The sequence below is a fragment of the Bombina bombina genome, chromosome 1 (assembly GCF_027579735.1).
Source record: "Bombina bombina isolate aBomBom1 chromosome 1, aBomBom1.pri, whole genome shotgun sequence".
Classification (NCBI taxonomy): domain Eukaryota; kingdom Metazoa; phylum Chordata; class Amphibia; order Anura; family Bombinatoridae; genus Bombina; species Bombina bombina.
The window spans coordinates 1,281,919,968-1,281,935,559 of NC_069499.1; the positions used below are offsets into that span (position 1 = coordinate 1,281,919,968).

The 15,592-nt window shown below is 37.8% G+C and overlaps 1 protein-coding gene and 1 long non-coding RNA gene across 2 annotated transcripts in view; both read right to left on the bottom strand.

Annotated features, from left to right (window-relative positions):
* Nucleotides 1-1,400, bottom strand: part of SS18L2 (SS18 like 2) — a 52,236-nt gene extending 50,836 nt beyond the window's left edge. The window contains exon 1 of the mRNA XM_053701472.1: nt 1,256-1,400. Coding sequence (XP_053557447.1) covers nt 1,256-1,324 — 69 coding nt within the window. The 5' untranslated portion in view covers nt 1,325-1,400. The remainder of the gene's footprint in view (nt 1-1,255) is intronic.
* A 6,997-nt stretch (nt 1,401-8,397) lies between these two features.
* On the bottom strand, nt 8,398-10,997 carry LOC128642322 (uncharacterized). The gene is made up of 2 exons (XR_008399644.1): nt 10,772-10,997; nt 8,398-8,742 (listed from the first exon to the last, which is right to left on the bottom strand). It is a non-coding gene; the product is annotated as an uncharacterized LOC128642322 (long non-coding RNA).
* Between the last annotated feature and the right edge of the window lie 4,595 nt (nt 10,998-15,592).

Sequence of the window (15,592 nt, forward strand, 5' to 3'; positions counted from 1 at the left end):
GAGTTTGCAGGGAGGAACATGTATTCTACTGTTTATCAGCACTATTCATGTGATGTCCAGAGGCACAATACATGTTCCACCCGGCTTACCCTGCAGCATGTGTAACTCATAAGTGTCCAGGAAAACATGGCTGAGGTGGCAACCCTAGTCTCAACCCCATCAGCTGTAGATTCCTACAAGTGAGCCTCCAGTCAAGATTTAAAAGGGGCAGGCTAGTCAAAATTAGGCTTTCATGATTCAGGGAATGCAATTTTAAACAATTTTTTTTAATTTACATTTATCACCAAATTTGCTTTGTTCTGTTTGTATTCTTTGTTGAAAGCTAAATCTAGGTAGGCTTGTGTGATCATTTTTAAGCCCTTGAAGGCCACCTCTTATCTCAGGGCATTTTGACAGTTTTCACAACTAGACAGTGCTAGTTCATGTGTGCCACATTAGATAACATTGTGCTCACTCCCATGGAGTTACCTATGAGTCCGCACTGATTGGTTTAAATGTAAGAATGTTAAAAGAACTGAAATAGGGGGGCAGTCTGCAGAAGCATAGATATATTGTAATCACATAGATAAAAAGTATATTAATATAACCATGTTGGTTATGCAAAATTGGGGAATAAAGGAATCATCTATATTTTTAAACAAACATTCTGGAGTACACCGCTACTTCTCAACCTGTTATGTGGAAGATATGTCTCCCTGGACGTTTCCAACCGAGGAGATTTGACACTGGTTGCACACGAGTGTGAAGAGGAGATGCATTGTGGACAGGGTATCTGCCCCTGTCCGCCAGTAGTATGATAAATCTAGCCCATTCTCTTAGTACCGTATATATTTTCACCTCCCCATCTTATCCTATATTTGGACCCCGTGTCACCAAACCTCTCTTCCAATGTCCTCACCTTCCCAATATCCTTGTTTCCTCATCTTCAGTTTCAACAAATTCCCCCTCCCACCTCTATTTTTACAGTGGTCCCACTTGTATCTCCCTATATCATTCCTCAACTCATTTGTCCACCAAAAGTTCCTCTTAACCGCCACATTGCTACAGTTTACTTATGCCATCCACGGTTCCCGGCTCCCTTCTCTGCTTTGCAGTCTCTGGAGACAAACCAAAAAAATCGACAATATATTTCGCATCACCTCAACCCCTTCTCTAGGTTCCCCTTTTACCCCTACCACATCTGCCAAATAAGCTAAACTAGGTTCAGATATTGCTCGATCTCAACTCTAATATCCTAGTTAACGGCTGACCTTACCCTTTGCACTGTATCCTCCGGGAGATGCATTTTACCTCGTATTTTCTCCGGAACAAAAATTAGGGACATAATTTGTTTCCAGAAAGCTATGTGTCGACGCAAACGAGAAGGGTCCAACTGCAGAGTGGAGCTCCACTCTAGACAGGAAACATGTGACCTCCACTCAAAGCTTTTTTTTTTTTTTTTAAATCAACTTTAATGTAACAAACAAGCTATAGACTGTGACAATGATTATGAAAACGAAACATTTTGTAGCTTTCTTGCTCTTAATGTTCATTCACAGTGTTTTATGCAGATTGTGATTTATAAGGTAACCACTGTGAATGAACATTAACCCCTTAGTGACCAGACCATTGTTACATTTTCTTACCCTTAAGGAACCAGGGCTATTTTTACATTTCTGCAAGTTGTTGAATAATGCAAAGGCTGAGCACTCACAGAAAACAAATGCCGACAATTCTAATCCTAGATTAAATATTGAAGCTTTTCTCCTGCAGTTTTTAGTTTTATATACTGGTGACGCTATAGAGGACAGAAACTGAGATTACACTGTGACAATGAGTGTTTGGTGACAACAATGCAGGGAGCAGCATTAGGAATATCTTTTGCATTTTTCTGTGATAACTACCTTGCTAGGTAGAGAGTGAAATATCTTTGTCATTAGCTTGATATTATTGTCATACATCAACATGGGACATGTATCTTATATATGCACCAGCGCTGATAAACAACATTTATTGTTTATATGCTCCCAAATCTGCAGAGCTCTATTTAAATGTCCCTAGAAAGTTTGTTTTGCTGTTAAAAAGCTTAGTGACATTTTTAAACTCAGTTCTTCATTAACCCCTTAAGGACCACAGCACTTTTTCATTTTCTGACACTTTGGGACCAAGGCTATTTTTGAATTTCTATGGTGTTTGTGTTTAGCTGTAATTTTCCTCTTACTCATTTACTGTACCCACACATATTATATACCGTTTTTCTCACTATTAAATGGACTTTCTAAAGATACCATTATTTTCAACATATCTTATAAATTACTATAATTTATTTTATAAAATATGATGAAAAAATGTAAAAAAAAACACACAGTATTTCTAACTTTGACCCCCAAAATCTGTTACACATCTACAACCACCAATAAACACCCATGCTAAATAGTTTTTAAATTTTATCCTGAGTTTAGAAATACCCAATGTTTACATGTTCTTTGCTTTTTTTGCAAGTTATAGGGCCATAAATACAAATAGCACTTTGCTATTTCCAAACCTTTTGTTTTCAAAATTAGCGCTAGTTACATTGTAACACTGATATCTGTCAGGAATCCCGAAATAACCCTTTACATGTATATATTTTATTTTATAAGACAACCCAAAGTATTGATCTAGGCCCATTTAGGTATATTTCATGCCACCATTTCACCGCCAAATGCGATCAAATAAAAAAAAATGTTGACTTTTTCACACAAAAAAAATTTCTTACTGAAATTATTTATAAACAGTTAGTGTAATCATGGCACAAATGGTTGTAAATGCTTCTCTGGGATCCCCTTTTTTTTAGAAATAGCAGACATATATTGTTTTGGCGTTGCTCTTTTGTAATTAGAAATCCGGTAAATGCTGCTGTGCACCACACTTGTATTATGCCCAGTATTGACGGAATTAATTCAGTAGCTTATAGTGAGTTTGTAGGGTTAATTTTAGCTTTAGTGTAGTAGACAACCCAAAGTATTGATCTAGGCCCATCTTGGTATATTTCATTTCACCGCCAAATGCAATAAAATACAAAAACATTGTTCACTTTTTCACAAACTTGAGGTTTCTCACTGCAATTATTTACAAACAGCTTATGCAATTGTAGCACAAATGGTTGTAAATGCTTCTCTGGGATCCCCTTTGTTCAGAAATAGCAGACATTTATGGATTTGGGTTTGCTTTTTGGTAATTAGAAGTCCGCTAAATGCTGCTGCGCACCACACTTGTATTATGACCAGCATTGAAGGTGTTAATTCATTAGCTTGTAGGGAGCTTGTACGTTTAATTTTCGCTTTAGTGTAGTAGACAACCCAAAGTATTGATCTAGGCCCATTGTGCTATATTTCATGCTACCATTTCACCGCCAAATGCGATCAAATACTTTTTTTTTTTTTTACTTTTTCACAAACTATGGGTTTATCACTGAAATTATTTACAAAAAGCTTGTGCAATTGTAGCACAAATGGTTGTAAATGCTTCTCTAGGATCTCCTTTGTTCAGACCCCCCCCCCCCAAACAGCTCTCTAACCCCCCCCTTCTACCTTTTAGCGTACATGTTATGTACTTTCAGCTGTCTACCAGTAGCCATTTTACTATATTTATTTGCTTTTATTTTTTTTATATACAGTAGATATATAAAATAAAATCTGTAGTGTATTTGCCCACCCTCATTCCCCTACCACTCTACCCTCTCCCAGTTTATTTTACTAATCTATTATCCCCTTCTCCCTCCTTCCAACTTTTTCCGTTGTATAAGCGTTCCCACCCGCTCCTGCCCCTCTCACACACCCTACCGCCTTCTTCCTGTTCCCTTCAGTGATGGGCCACCCACCTGCCTCCCTCCTATCCTTCACACGCCACCAACGATCGGCACCATCACTGGCCCTCTCTGCAACGGTTGCTTAGAAAATCTTAATGCACTATGCCTCAATATTGAGGCATTGCTGCAATCTGTGTCCCTTTCTGTATTGTGCAGCGGTGGTGCCAATCGGTGGCGTGGGAGGGTAAGGAGGGAGGCAGGTGGGAGCCCCATTGCTGGAGGGGCTGGAGAGGCCGGGACCACTGCGCTGCATAAAAAAAATATGTTAAGATAGGGATAGAGGGATAGTGATAGATGGGTAGAGATAAATGGATATAGGTATAGGGAGATAGGGATAGAGATAGAGGAATAGAGATAGAGGGATAGATGGATAGGGATAGATGGACACAGCAATAGAGGGATAGAGGGATATATGGATAGTGATAGAGATAGAGGGATTGTTGATAGATATAGACGGGAGCGGGTGGTACCTCTGCGCTGCAGAAAATTAGATGTTGAAAGTGGCAGGGAGGGTGAAGGAGGGAGGGGGGATAAGAGAGAGGAGATCTGAGTGGATGGGGGGGTCAGATGGTAGGCAAAGGTTCTTGGAGGGAGAGGTGGGTAAATAAGGGAGTGGTTAGTAAGTTGGACACATTTTAGACCGTCTACACGGACTTTAACACTAGTATTGCAATAAACAGATAGCAAATGTGGAACAAATTTGGTTATGTTTTCAAAAAGTAAATGTTATTTTAAAAAGATTTAAAATCCTTTGAGCCACTTATTTATTTGTGGATATATACACGGCATGAACCCCATCATAGGACAGATATGTTATCAGCCTTGCCCAACGCTCTTTATGAAAAACAAATTGGTGACAACCTTGCTACTTCATATATTTTACCTTTTATGAATAATAAACTGTTATTTTAAAAGGGTTAAAATCCTTTTGGGTCACTCATTTCTGTGATGATAAATACACGGCATGAACTTCATCATAGAATAGACAAATATTTTCAGCATGGCCCAATGCTTTTTAAGGCAAACAATCTGGTGCCAACTTTGCCACTTCATACATTTTATCTTATCTTATAAATTAAAGGTATTAAAAAGGGTTAAAAGCATTTGGGCCACTAATTTATGTGTGGATATATAGAGGGCATGAACCCCATTATAGAATAGACATGTTATCAACCTGGCCCAACGCTTTTTATAGCCAAAAAATTGCAGGCAACCTTGCCATTTCATATATTTTACCTTTTCTAAATAAGTAATTGGTATTTAAAAACTTTTAAAATCCTTTGGGACGCTCATTAATGTGTGCTTATATACATGGCATAAGCCTCTCTATAGGACATACATCTTTTCAGCCTGTCACAATGCTTTTTATATCAAACAATCTGGTGCCAACCTTGCCACTTCATATATTTTACCTTTTCTGAATAAGTAACTGGTATTTTAAGTGTTAAAATCCTTTTGGTCACTTATTTCTGTGATGATATATACTCGGCATGAACATCTTCATAGAATATACATATTTTCAGCCGTGCCCATTGCTTATTATAGCAATTTTTTTGTGCCAACCTGGCCACTTCATATATTTTACCTTTTCTGATTAAGTAACTGGTATTTAAAAAGGGTTGAAATCCGATGAGTCACTCATTTCTGTGTGCATATATACAGGGCATGAACCACTTCATATTTTTAAGTTCTAAGCCTGACCCAATGCTTTATATGGCAAACAAACTTGTGCCAACCTTGCCACTGAATATATTTTAGCCTTTTTTAAAAGTAACTTGTATTTAAAAAGGTTTAAAATTATTTGCGACACTCATTTCTGTGTGGATATATGTTCTAAGCCTGAACCAACGCTTTATATGGCAAACAAACTTGTGCCAAACTGGAGCTCCACTCAAGATAGGAAACATTTGACCTCCACTCAATATTTTTTTTTTTTAAATGGACTTTAACGTAACAATCAATAGACACAATAATTCAGAAAACTAAATATTTTGCTTTCCTGTTCTTAATGTTCATTCACAGTGGTTTATGCTGATTGTTATTAATAGGGTTAAATAAGCACATTCTTTACATTAACATATGTTCTGTTAGGGCAAAAGTAATGATTATTGTAAGTTATAAATACATCATCTCCATAAATCACAGCTGGCTGCCATCAGGGGGTTACAGGGGTGACTCCTGTCAGGGGCCAAATGGGCCAGGGTGCCCCATGAGGCAAGAACAACTATTATTTTCTTTAAACAATTTTGGCAGCCACCAGAGGGTACTACAGCAGAGTGCTACTGAGTGTGGTCAATTTTATTAAAATGAGTAAAGCATTAGCATTTGAGAGGATTTTTGAGTGTGCACTAAATCACTATGCATAGTGAGACAGACTTGGCACTTAAAAGGATACTAAACACAATTTTTTTCATTCTAGAATGAGATAGAGCATGCAATTTTAAGCAGCTTTTTAATTTACTTCTATTATCAAATTTTATTCGTTCTCTTCCTATATTTATCTGAAAAAGAAGAAATAAAAGCGTTTGAGCCGGCCCATGTTAGTTTGAGAACCTGGGTTACGCTTGCTTATTGGATGGCTAAATGCAAGCACCTATTAGCAAGCTCTATCCAGGGTACTGAACAAAAAATAGTCATGCTCCAAAGCTTTCATTCCTAACTTTTCAAATAAAGATAGCAAGAGAACGAATAAAAAATAATAATAGGAATTATAAAGCTGCTTAAAATTGCATGCTCTATCTGAATCATGAAAGAAAAAATGTGGGTCCAGTAGCCCTTTAAGTTTGTACAGTGTGTGTCTGAGTCAGATGGCAGAGCACTTTCATTTGCAGAGGAGGTAGGACTTACATAGTAATTTTTTTTTTTTATTTCTTTGTGGAATTTTGGATTGTAACTTCAGTGTGGTAGTAGTATGGTGGGGACAGGGGTCCATAAAAAACATTATTTTTTTAGCAATCTGCAGCAGTGTATTTATGATTATTTGACAATGCTGTCGAAATTCTATATTTAAAGCCATGCATAAAGGTTTCCTCCTTAATACACAAATGGTAGTTGCCCTTTTGAAAGATATTTTTTTTTTAGTAATATATACATTTTAACTACATTTCAGTTTACTGCCCCTTTATGCAAGGACTTTACAGATGCAAGGAGGCATTTTATCTATGATTTTTACATATGCATAAAAAGTTATACTTTCAAACTAAGATTTCTCAGTGTTTCAAATGATACAGGTTAACTTAACACTGTTCAGTTTACACTACAGCTGACTTAATTTTGAAATACATACAAACGAGCCTAAATGATGCATTTAACCATATCTAATGGTATGAGACCTAGTGCCACGGCTTATGGTTCCACCAAGACCATATAGAGTACAGTATTTTCAAAATCCATAAGTACAGCTGACAGATGGGAACATGTTTACACCATAATTGAAGTGTTGCTCTTGTTTGGGGGACAAAACACAAACATATGTCAACCTTTTAAAAGTACTTTTCTTCATCTAGCCATCTACCGATAACATTAATCTACAATTTTGAATTCATAGAGTTTAATTTTTGTTTGCACATTTGCAAATCTGATTGTTTAAAAAGTGATCTCTTAATTTCTGCAATTTGTTTATCATGCATGTCACACACTGTTTTGTTGTTGTTGTTTTTGTTGGTCTCTCTGTGAGAGTGGGTGTATATGTCTTTGTGCATTTTCTGTGTATGTCTGTGAGGGTGTGTGCGTATGTCTTTGTGCTTTTTCTATTTGTGTCCCTGTGAGGGTGTGTGTATGTATGTCTTTGTGTATTTCCTCTTGATGCCTCTGTGAGGGTGGATGTGTTTGACTTTTTTTTATGTGGATGTCTCTTTGAGGGTGTGTGTGTGTATGTATGTGTGTCTGCGTTTTCTGTGGATGTCTCTCTGAGGGTGTGTGAGTATGTCTGTGTGTTTTCTTTGGTTGTCTCTGTGAGGGTGTGTGTATGTATGTGCAGTTTCTGTGGGTGTCTCTCTGAGAGTGTATGTCTCTCTGTTTTCTCTGGATGTCTCAGTGAGGGTGTGTGCGTGTCTCTATGTCTTTGTGTATTTTATGTGGTTGTCTCTCTGTGTGTTGATGGGTATATTATGTTAGTGGGTGACTTGTAACCGACACATGAGGGCATTTTGAAACTCATATGATTGTCTGTAATACAGCAAACAACACCCACAACTTCCTTTAACATGTTTCTTAGATAGACATATATGGACATTTTATGTTACTCCTCTAACTGCATTTCCTGTAGCCTCATGATGCGAGACTGCTATATAACTGCTGTGTATACTTACAGTAAACGGAACTAGTGAGAAACACTCTGTGCTTGTGTGCTTTCTTGCTGTTCCCCGGAGCTCTGGAGAATCGTGTTCAATCAAGGTCAGAAACCATTTGAACTTATAACCCTAACCTTATACTATGAAAGCAGAAGCAACAATAGGCTACTGCTATATATATATATATATATATATATATATATATATACTGTTAACTATAATTATCTTGTACCTTCATACTTGTGGTAGTGTGTTATTAAAGCACTGACTCAGAAATGGTGTTAATTATCTTATTTTTTTATTATTATCGATAATTTAAACAGAAACACACCACCACCCCTTGTCCATCAGTCATTTGTTGAACATGGCATTAACTTGGAGGCCCTGTTGGTCAAGACATGCCTGCAAAAACAACTCCATATCTTCTTTGTGCTGAAATACAAAAAGGAATGGCTCCCTTGCTTCTGGTTCTTCTCTTTGCATCACGTTATCTATGGCCTTCTGGCGGTCATCTTCATTCATTGACACATAACTTGGCATGGTTATGCGCCCACAGAACAGTGCCTCATTCTTGACAACCCATTGTATAGCAATGTGTAGATCTTTAATGATTGCTGGCTCCTGTGTCAAGCACATGGGAGGAAACTTAGTCATAGTCAGAATCAAAACTGTTATTTTCATAATAAATAAAAAATAATTTAAGGGACACTCAAGTCAAAAACAAACTTTTATAAATCAGAAAGAACATGCAGTTTCCAATTTACTTCCATTATAAAATCTGCTTCGTTCTCTTGTTATCCTTTGCTGAAGGAACAACATTGCACTACTGGCAGCAAGATGAACACATATAGGCCGCGTTCGGGCAGCGCTCAGGAGCTAGTGGAGGCGCTTCACTTCCAGCGATGACGTGACGCTAGGTGACGTCACAAGCAAGGGAGCTTAGAAAAAACGATCGCATGCGTAAAGGGATCTGCTGCATAATAATGGACTTTGCGCATGCAAACGTTTTAAAATAAGCTCACTTGTAGCTGACTGTAAAAATGTTTAAATTGTGTCTCTCTTTATTAGTGGAGGATTATTTTTATTTAAGCTGTTTACACAACACTGTTGTTCGAGAATGGTTTCCCCTGCCTCTCGGCAAACATTGGAACTCTGACCCACCTTCATTCAGCTGTTCTCAGCTCAGCCCCTGTAGCTTATCCTGCCACATTAAGCTAATAATAGTACGGGTGCTGAGCTGAGAGCAGCTGAATGGAGGTGGGTCAGAGTTCCGATGTTTGCCGAGAGGCAGGAGAAACCAGAGACACTGGGGAAACAATTCTCAGCATAACACCGGATAAGCATGACAGCAGCATTTAGTACAGGGCAAATTGGAGATAGGTTACTTAACCTATCTCTAATTTGCCCTGTACTAAATGCTGCTGTCAGACTTATCCGCCTCACCTGTCCCTCCTCTGCTGCTTATAAAAACATGGCAGCCTCCACAGCAAAACGTGTGTGGAGGCTGCCATGTTGCCAAGCCTCTGGGCTTGCTCTGAAAAGTGACAGCTTTTCCAGCACGATGGAAGCGCTGGGACTTACGTCATCAGAGCACTTAAAAACCGCCAGGCATCTCACTTGCAAATGTGAGGAAAACGCTACAAGCGAGTCCCAGTTCGCTTGGAGCGCTGCCCGAACGGAGCCATAGTCATCCAATCGCAAAAGACAAATGTGTGCAGGCAAAAATCAGCAGCTAGCTCCCACTAGTGTTGAATATGTGCGTATTCTCTTTCAGCAAGGGATAACAAGAGATCAAAGCACATTTAAAAATAGATGTGAATTTATAAGTGTCTTAAAATGACATGTTCTATCTGAATCATGCAAGTTAAATTTTGAATTTACTATCCCTTTATCTCCATAAGGACCGCAGCTGTAACAGATGAAAAAAAATTAAATAGTTCTCGGGGGTTGTAGATGCGTAACAGATTTTGGGGGTAAAAGTTAAAAAAAAAGTGTGGTTTTTAATATTTTTAATCATAATTTATAAAAATATTTAGTAAAAATTATATGATATGATGAAAATAATGGTATCTGTAGAAAGTCAATCTTATGGCAAGAAAAACGGTATATAATGTGTGTGGGTAAAGTAAAGGAGTAAGAGGGAAATTACAGCTAAACGCAAACACCGCTGCAATGTAAAAACAGCCTTGGTCGCTAACGCTAAAAAATTGGTACAACAGTCAGGTCACTAAGGGGTTAAATACGGTAAAAAAAAAAAATTAAGAGGGAAATTACAGATAAACACAAACACTGCAGCAATGTAAAAACAGCCTTGGTCGCTAACGCTAAAAAATTGGTACAACAGTCAGGTCACTAAGGGGTTAAATATGGTTAAAAAAAAATTAAGAGGGAAATCACAGATAAACACAAACACCGCAGCAATGTAAAAACAGCCTTGGTCGCTAACGCTAAAAAATTGGTACAACAGTCAGGTCACTAAGGGGTTAAATACGGTAAAAAAAAAAAAAAAAAAAATTAAGAGGGAAATTACAGATAAACACAAACACTGCAGCAATGTAAAAACAGCCTTGGTCGCTAACGCTAAAAAATTGGTACAACAGTCAGGTCACTAAGGGGTTAAATACGGTAAAAAGAAAAGAAAGCAGCAAACCTTCTTCTTGTTTAACTTCCCCGTGGAGTTTGTGGATGTCACATTTTTGTTGTGTAGAGTGGAGCTTTAAATAGTTCAGTATTGTTAATTTAAAACAGTAGATAATACATGAAAACTAAAGAATTACTCCTGTCATTTCCTGAGATGATCTATTTATAACTTAGAATAATCATTACATTTGCTTATACTTTGCCTAATAGAACACAATAATAGAACGTTTTCTGAATGATTGTGCATAAAGTTTATTTAAAAAAAAAAAAAAACGTTTTCTGAATGATTGTGCATATTGGTTGTTTGATACATTAAAGTTTTATTGAAAAAAAAAAAAATTGCAGTGGAGGTCACATGTTTCCTGTCTAGAGTGGAGCTCCACTCTGCAGATAGACTACTTTGACGCAAACGGATATCATCACCTTCTTTGATACGACCGCGGCACTCTATGATGACATCATCAAACAACTAATTATATATTTATTTTTTAGGTTTAGGATCACAAATTGAGTCTTTTTGGTGGCCGCCTGCTGGTGTATAGAAACAACTTATCTTAAAAACAGGGCTGACTTGATTTCACTACAATACAGCTTATATACATACATAAATAAATAGTGCAAAAAGCAATGTTCTGCGTTAGAGCAATGTTATTATAGCACTATTGCTTATTACATAGAACTCCAGAACAGCAATGCAATATTGGGGGACATACTAAAAGGCATGATAAGCGTGGATGACAAAATGGAAGGTCAATAGCCTTTAGTGGGATAAAATATTAAAAAAAAAAATCATAAAAATAATAATTGGATATTCACCAAATATATCAGCCACGTATAGTAGCAGGTTCTGAGACAGATTATAAGGGATTATATTTTTTTCTATGGAATGGCAAGAGTGAATTACAAAATAGAATGCCCATATATTTTAATGGGGGACAATTAAATGTGGCACGAAGACAAACATTTGAGAAAATGTAGATATAATTTCAAAGTACAGTTGCAGATTCTGAAAGTGAGATTATGTGAATTATAACTATTTTAAATGGAATGAGAAGAGTAAATGAAAAAATATAAATAAGTAATGGAATATAAAATTACAAATTACACAGCAACAAAACATGGTGGCTGCTGCATATCTGCTCTGGACCTCTAGTATTTAAGAGGGTTGTTAATGCTAAAATTACATGATCTAACAACCAGGGGTTAAACACAGCATTGCAGGGTCCATAGTCCAATTAGGATTGCCACTCAGCCGGTATTTTATCAACACGGGCGGTATTTTTAACTTTCATGTCAATGTAGAAAATAAAGAATAAATATTCAAAGAAAGCCACTCAAAATGAAACTTCTGAGTGTGATGAATAACTGGGTGTGGGTAAAAGCCGGATCTATGCCTAATTTAGAAAAATACACACAAATGTAATTGTTTTCCACACAAACACATCCAGACACTTCTGGATTCAACAACATTTTACTGCAAAACATTAGGGTCCTTTCAGAACCAGCACTTTTTTACAGAAAAACATAATTTATGTAAGAACTTACCTGATAAATTCATTTCTTTCATATTAGCAAGAGTCCATGAGCTAGTGACGTATGGGATATACATTCCTACCAGGAGGGGCAAAGTTTCCCAAACCTTAAAATGCCTATAAATACACCCCTCACCACACCCACAAATCAGTTTAACGAATAGCCAAGAAGTGGGGTGATAAGAAAAAAGTGCGAAAGCATAAAAAAATAAGGAATTGGAATAATTGTGCTTTATACAAAAAATCATAACCACCACAAAAAGGGCGGGCCTCATGGACTCTTGCTAATATGAAAGAAATGAATTTATCAGGTAAGTTCTTACATAAATTATGTTTTCTTTCATGTAATTAGCAAGAGTCCATGAGCTAGTGACGTATGGGATAATGACTACCCAAGATGTGGATCTTTCCACGCAAGAGTCACTAGAGAGGGAGGGATAAAATAAAGACAGCCAATTCCTGCTGAAAATAATCCACACCCAAAATAAAGTTTATTGAAAAAAAGAGCAGAAGATTCAAACTGAAACCGCTGCCTGAAGTACTTTTCTACCAAAAACTGCTTCAGAAGAAGAAAACACATCAAAATGGTAGAATTTAGTAAAAGTATGCAAAGAAGACCAAGTTGCTGCTTTGCAAATCTGATTAACCGAAGCTTCATTCCTAAACGCCCAGGAAGTAGAAACTGACCTAGTAGAATGAGCTGTAATCCTTTGAGGTGGAGTTTTACCCGACTCGACATAAGCATGATGAATTAAAGATTTCAACCAAGATGCCAAAGAAATGGCAGAAGCTTTCTGGCCTTTTCTAGAACCGGAAAAGATAACAAATAGACTAGAAGTCTTTCGGAAAGACTTAGTAGCTTCAACATAATATTTCAAAGCTCTAACAACATCCAAAGAATGCAACGATTTCTCCTTAGAATTCTTAGGATTAGGACATAATGAAGGAACCACAATTTCTCTACTAATGTTGTTGGAATTCACAACCTTAGGCAAAAATTCAAAAGAAGTTTGCAACACCGCCTTATCCTGATGAAAAATCAGAAAAGGAGACTCACAAGAAAGAGCAGATAATTCAGAGACTCTTCTGGCAGAAGAGATGGCCAAAAGGAACAAAACTTTCCAAGAAAGTAATTTAATGTCCAAAGAATGCATAGGTTCAAACGGAGGAGCTTGAAGAGCCCCCAGAACCAAATTCAAACTCCAAGGAGGAGAAATTGACTTAATGACAGGTTTTATACGAACCAAGGCTTGTACAAAACAATGAATATCAGGAAGATTAGCAATCTTTCTGTGAAAAAGAACAGAAAGAGCAGAGATTTGACCTTTCAAGGAACTTGCGGACAAACCTTTATCTAAACCATCCTGAAGAAACTGTAAAATTCTCGGAATTCTAAAAGAATGCCAGGAAAAATGATGAGAAAGACACCAAGAAATATAAGTCTTCCAGACTCTATAATATATCTCTCTAGATACAGATTTACGAGCCTGTAACATAGTATTAATCACAGAGTCAGAGAAACCTCTTTGACCAAGAATCAAGCGTTCAATCTCCATACCTTTAAATTTAAGGATTTGAGATCCTGATGGAAAAGAGGACCTTGCGACAGAAGGTCTGGTCTTAACGGAAGAGTCCACGGTTGACAAGAGGCCATCCGGACAAGATCCGCATACCAAAACCTGTGAGGCCATGCCGGAGCTACCAGCAGAACAAACTAGCATTCCTTCAGAATCTTGGAGATTACTCTTGGAAGAAGAACTAGAGGCGGAAAGATATAGGCAGGATGATACTTCCAAGGAAGTGATAATGCATCCACTGCCTCCGCCTGAGGATCCCGGGATCTGGACAGATACCTGGGAAGTTTCTTGTTTAGTTGAGAAGCCATCAGATCTATTTCTGGAAGTTCCCACATTTGAACAATCTGAAGAAATACCTCTGGGTGAAGAGACCATTCGCCCGGATGCAACGTTTGGCGACTGAGATAATCCGCTTCCCAATTGTCTATTCCTGGAATATGAACCGCAGAGATTAGACAGGAGCTGGATTCCGCCCAAACCAGAATTCGAGATACTTCTTTCATAGCCAGAGGACTGTGAGTCCCTCCTTGATGATTGATGTATGCCACAGTTGTGACATTGTCTGTCTGAAAACAAATGAACGATTCTCTCTTCAGAAGAGGCCAAGACTGAAGAGCTCTGAAAATTGCACGGAGTTCCAAAATATTGATCGGTAATCTCACCTCCTGAGATTCCCAAACTCTTTGTGCCGTCAGAGACCCCCACACAGCTCCCCAACCTGTAAGACTTGCATCTGTTGAAATTACAGTCCAGGTCGGAAGAACAAAAGAAGCCCCCTGAATTAAACGATGGTGATCTGTCCACCACGTCAGAGAGTGTCGTACAATCGGTTTTAAAGATATTAATTGAGATATCTTTGTGTAATCCCTGCACCATTGATTCAGCATACAGAACTGAAGAGGCCGCATGTGAAAACGAGCAAAGGGGATCGCGTCCGATGCAGCAGTCATAAGACCTAGAATTTCCATGCATAAGGCTACCGAAGGGAATGATTGTGACTGAAGGTTTCGACAAGCTGAAATCAATTTTAGACGTCTCTTTTCTGTCAAAGACAGAGTCATGGACACTGAATCTATTTGGAAACCCAAAAAGGTTACCCTTGTCTGAGGAATCAATGAACTTTTTAGTAAATTGATCCTCCAACCATGATCTTGAAGAAACAACACAAGTCGATTCGTATGAGATTCTGCAAAATTTAAAGACTGAGCAAGTACCAAGATATCGTCCAAATAAGGAAATACCACAATACCCTGTTCTCTGATTACAGACAGAAGGGCACCGAGAACCTTTGTAAAAATTCTTGGGGCTGTAGCTAGGCCAAACGGCAGAGCCACAAACTGGTAATGCTTGTCCAGGAAAGAGAATCTCAGGAACTGATAGTGATCTGGATGAATCAGAATATGCAGATATGCATCCTGTAAATCTATCGTGGACATATAATGCCCTTGCTGAACAAAAGGCAAGATAGTCCTTACAGTTACCATTTTGAATGTTGGTATCCTTACATAACGATTCAATATTTTTAGATCCAGAACTGGTCTGAAGGAATTCTCCTTCTTTGGTACTATGAAGAGATTCGAATAAAACCCCAGCCCCTGTTCCAGAACTGGAACTGGCATAATTACTCCAGCCAACTCTAGATCTGAAACACATTTCAGAAATGCTTTCGCTGGGTTTACTGGGACACGGGAAAGAAAAAATCTCTTTGCAGGAGGTCTTATC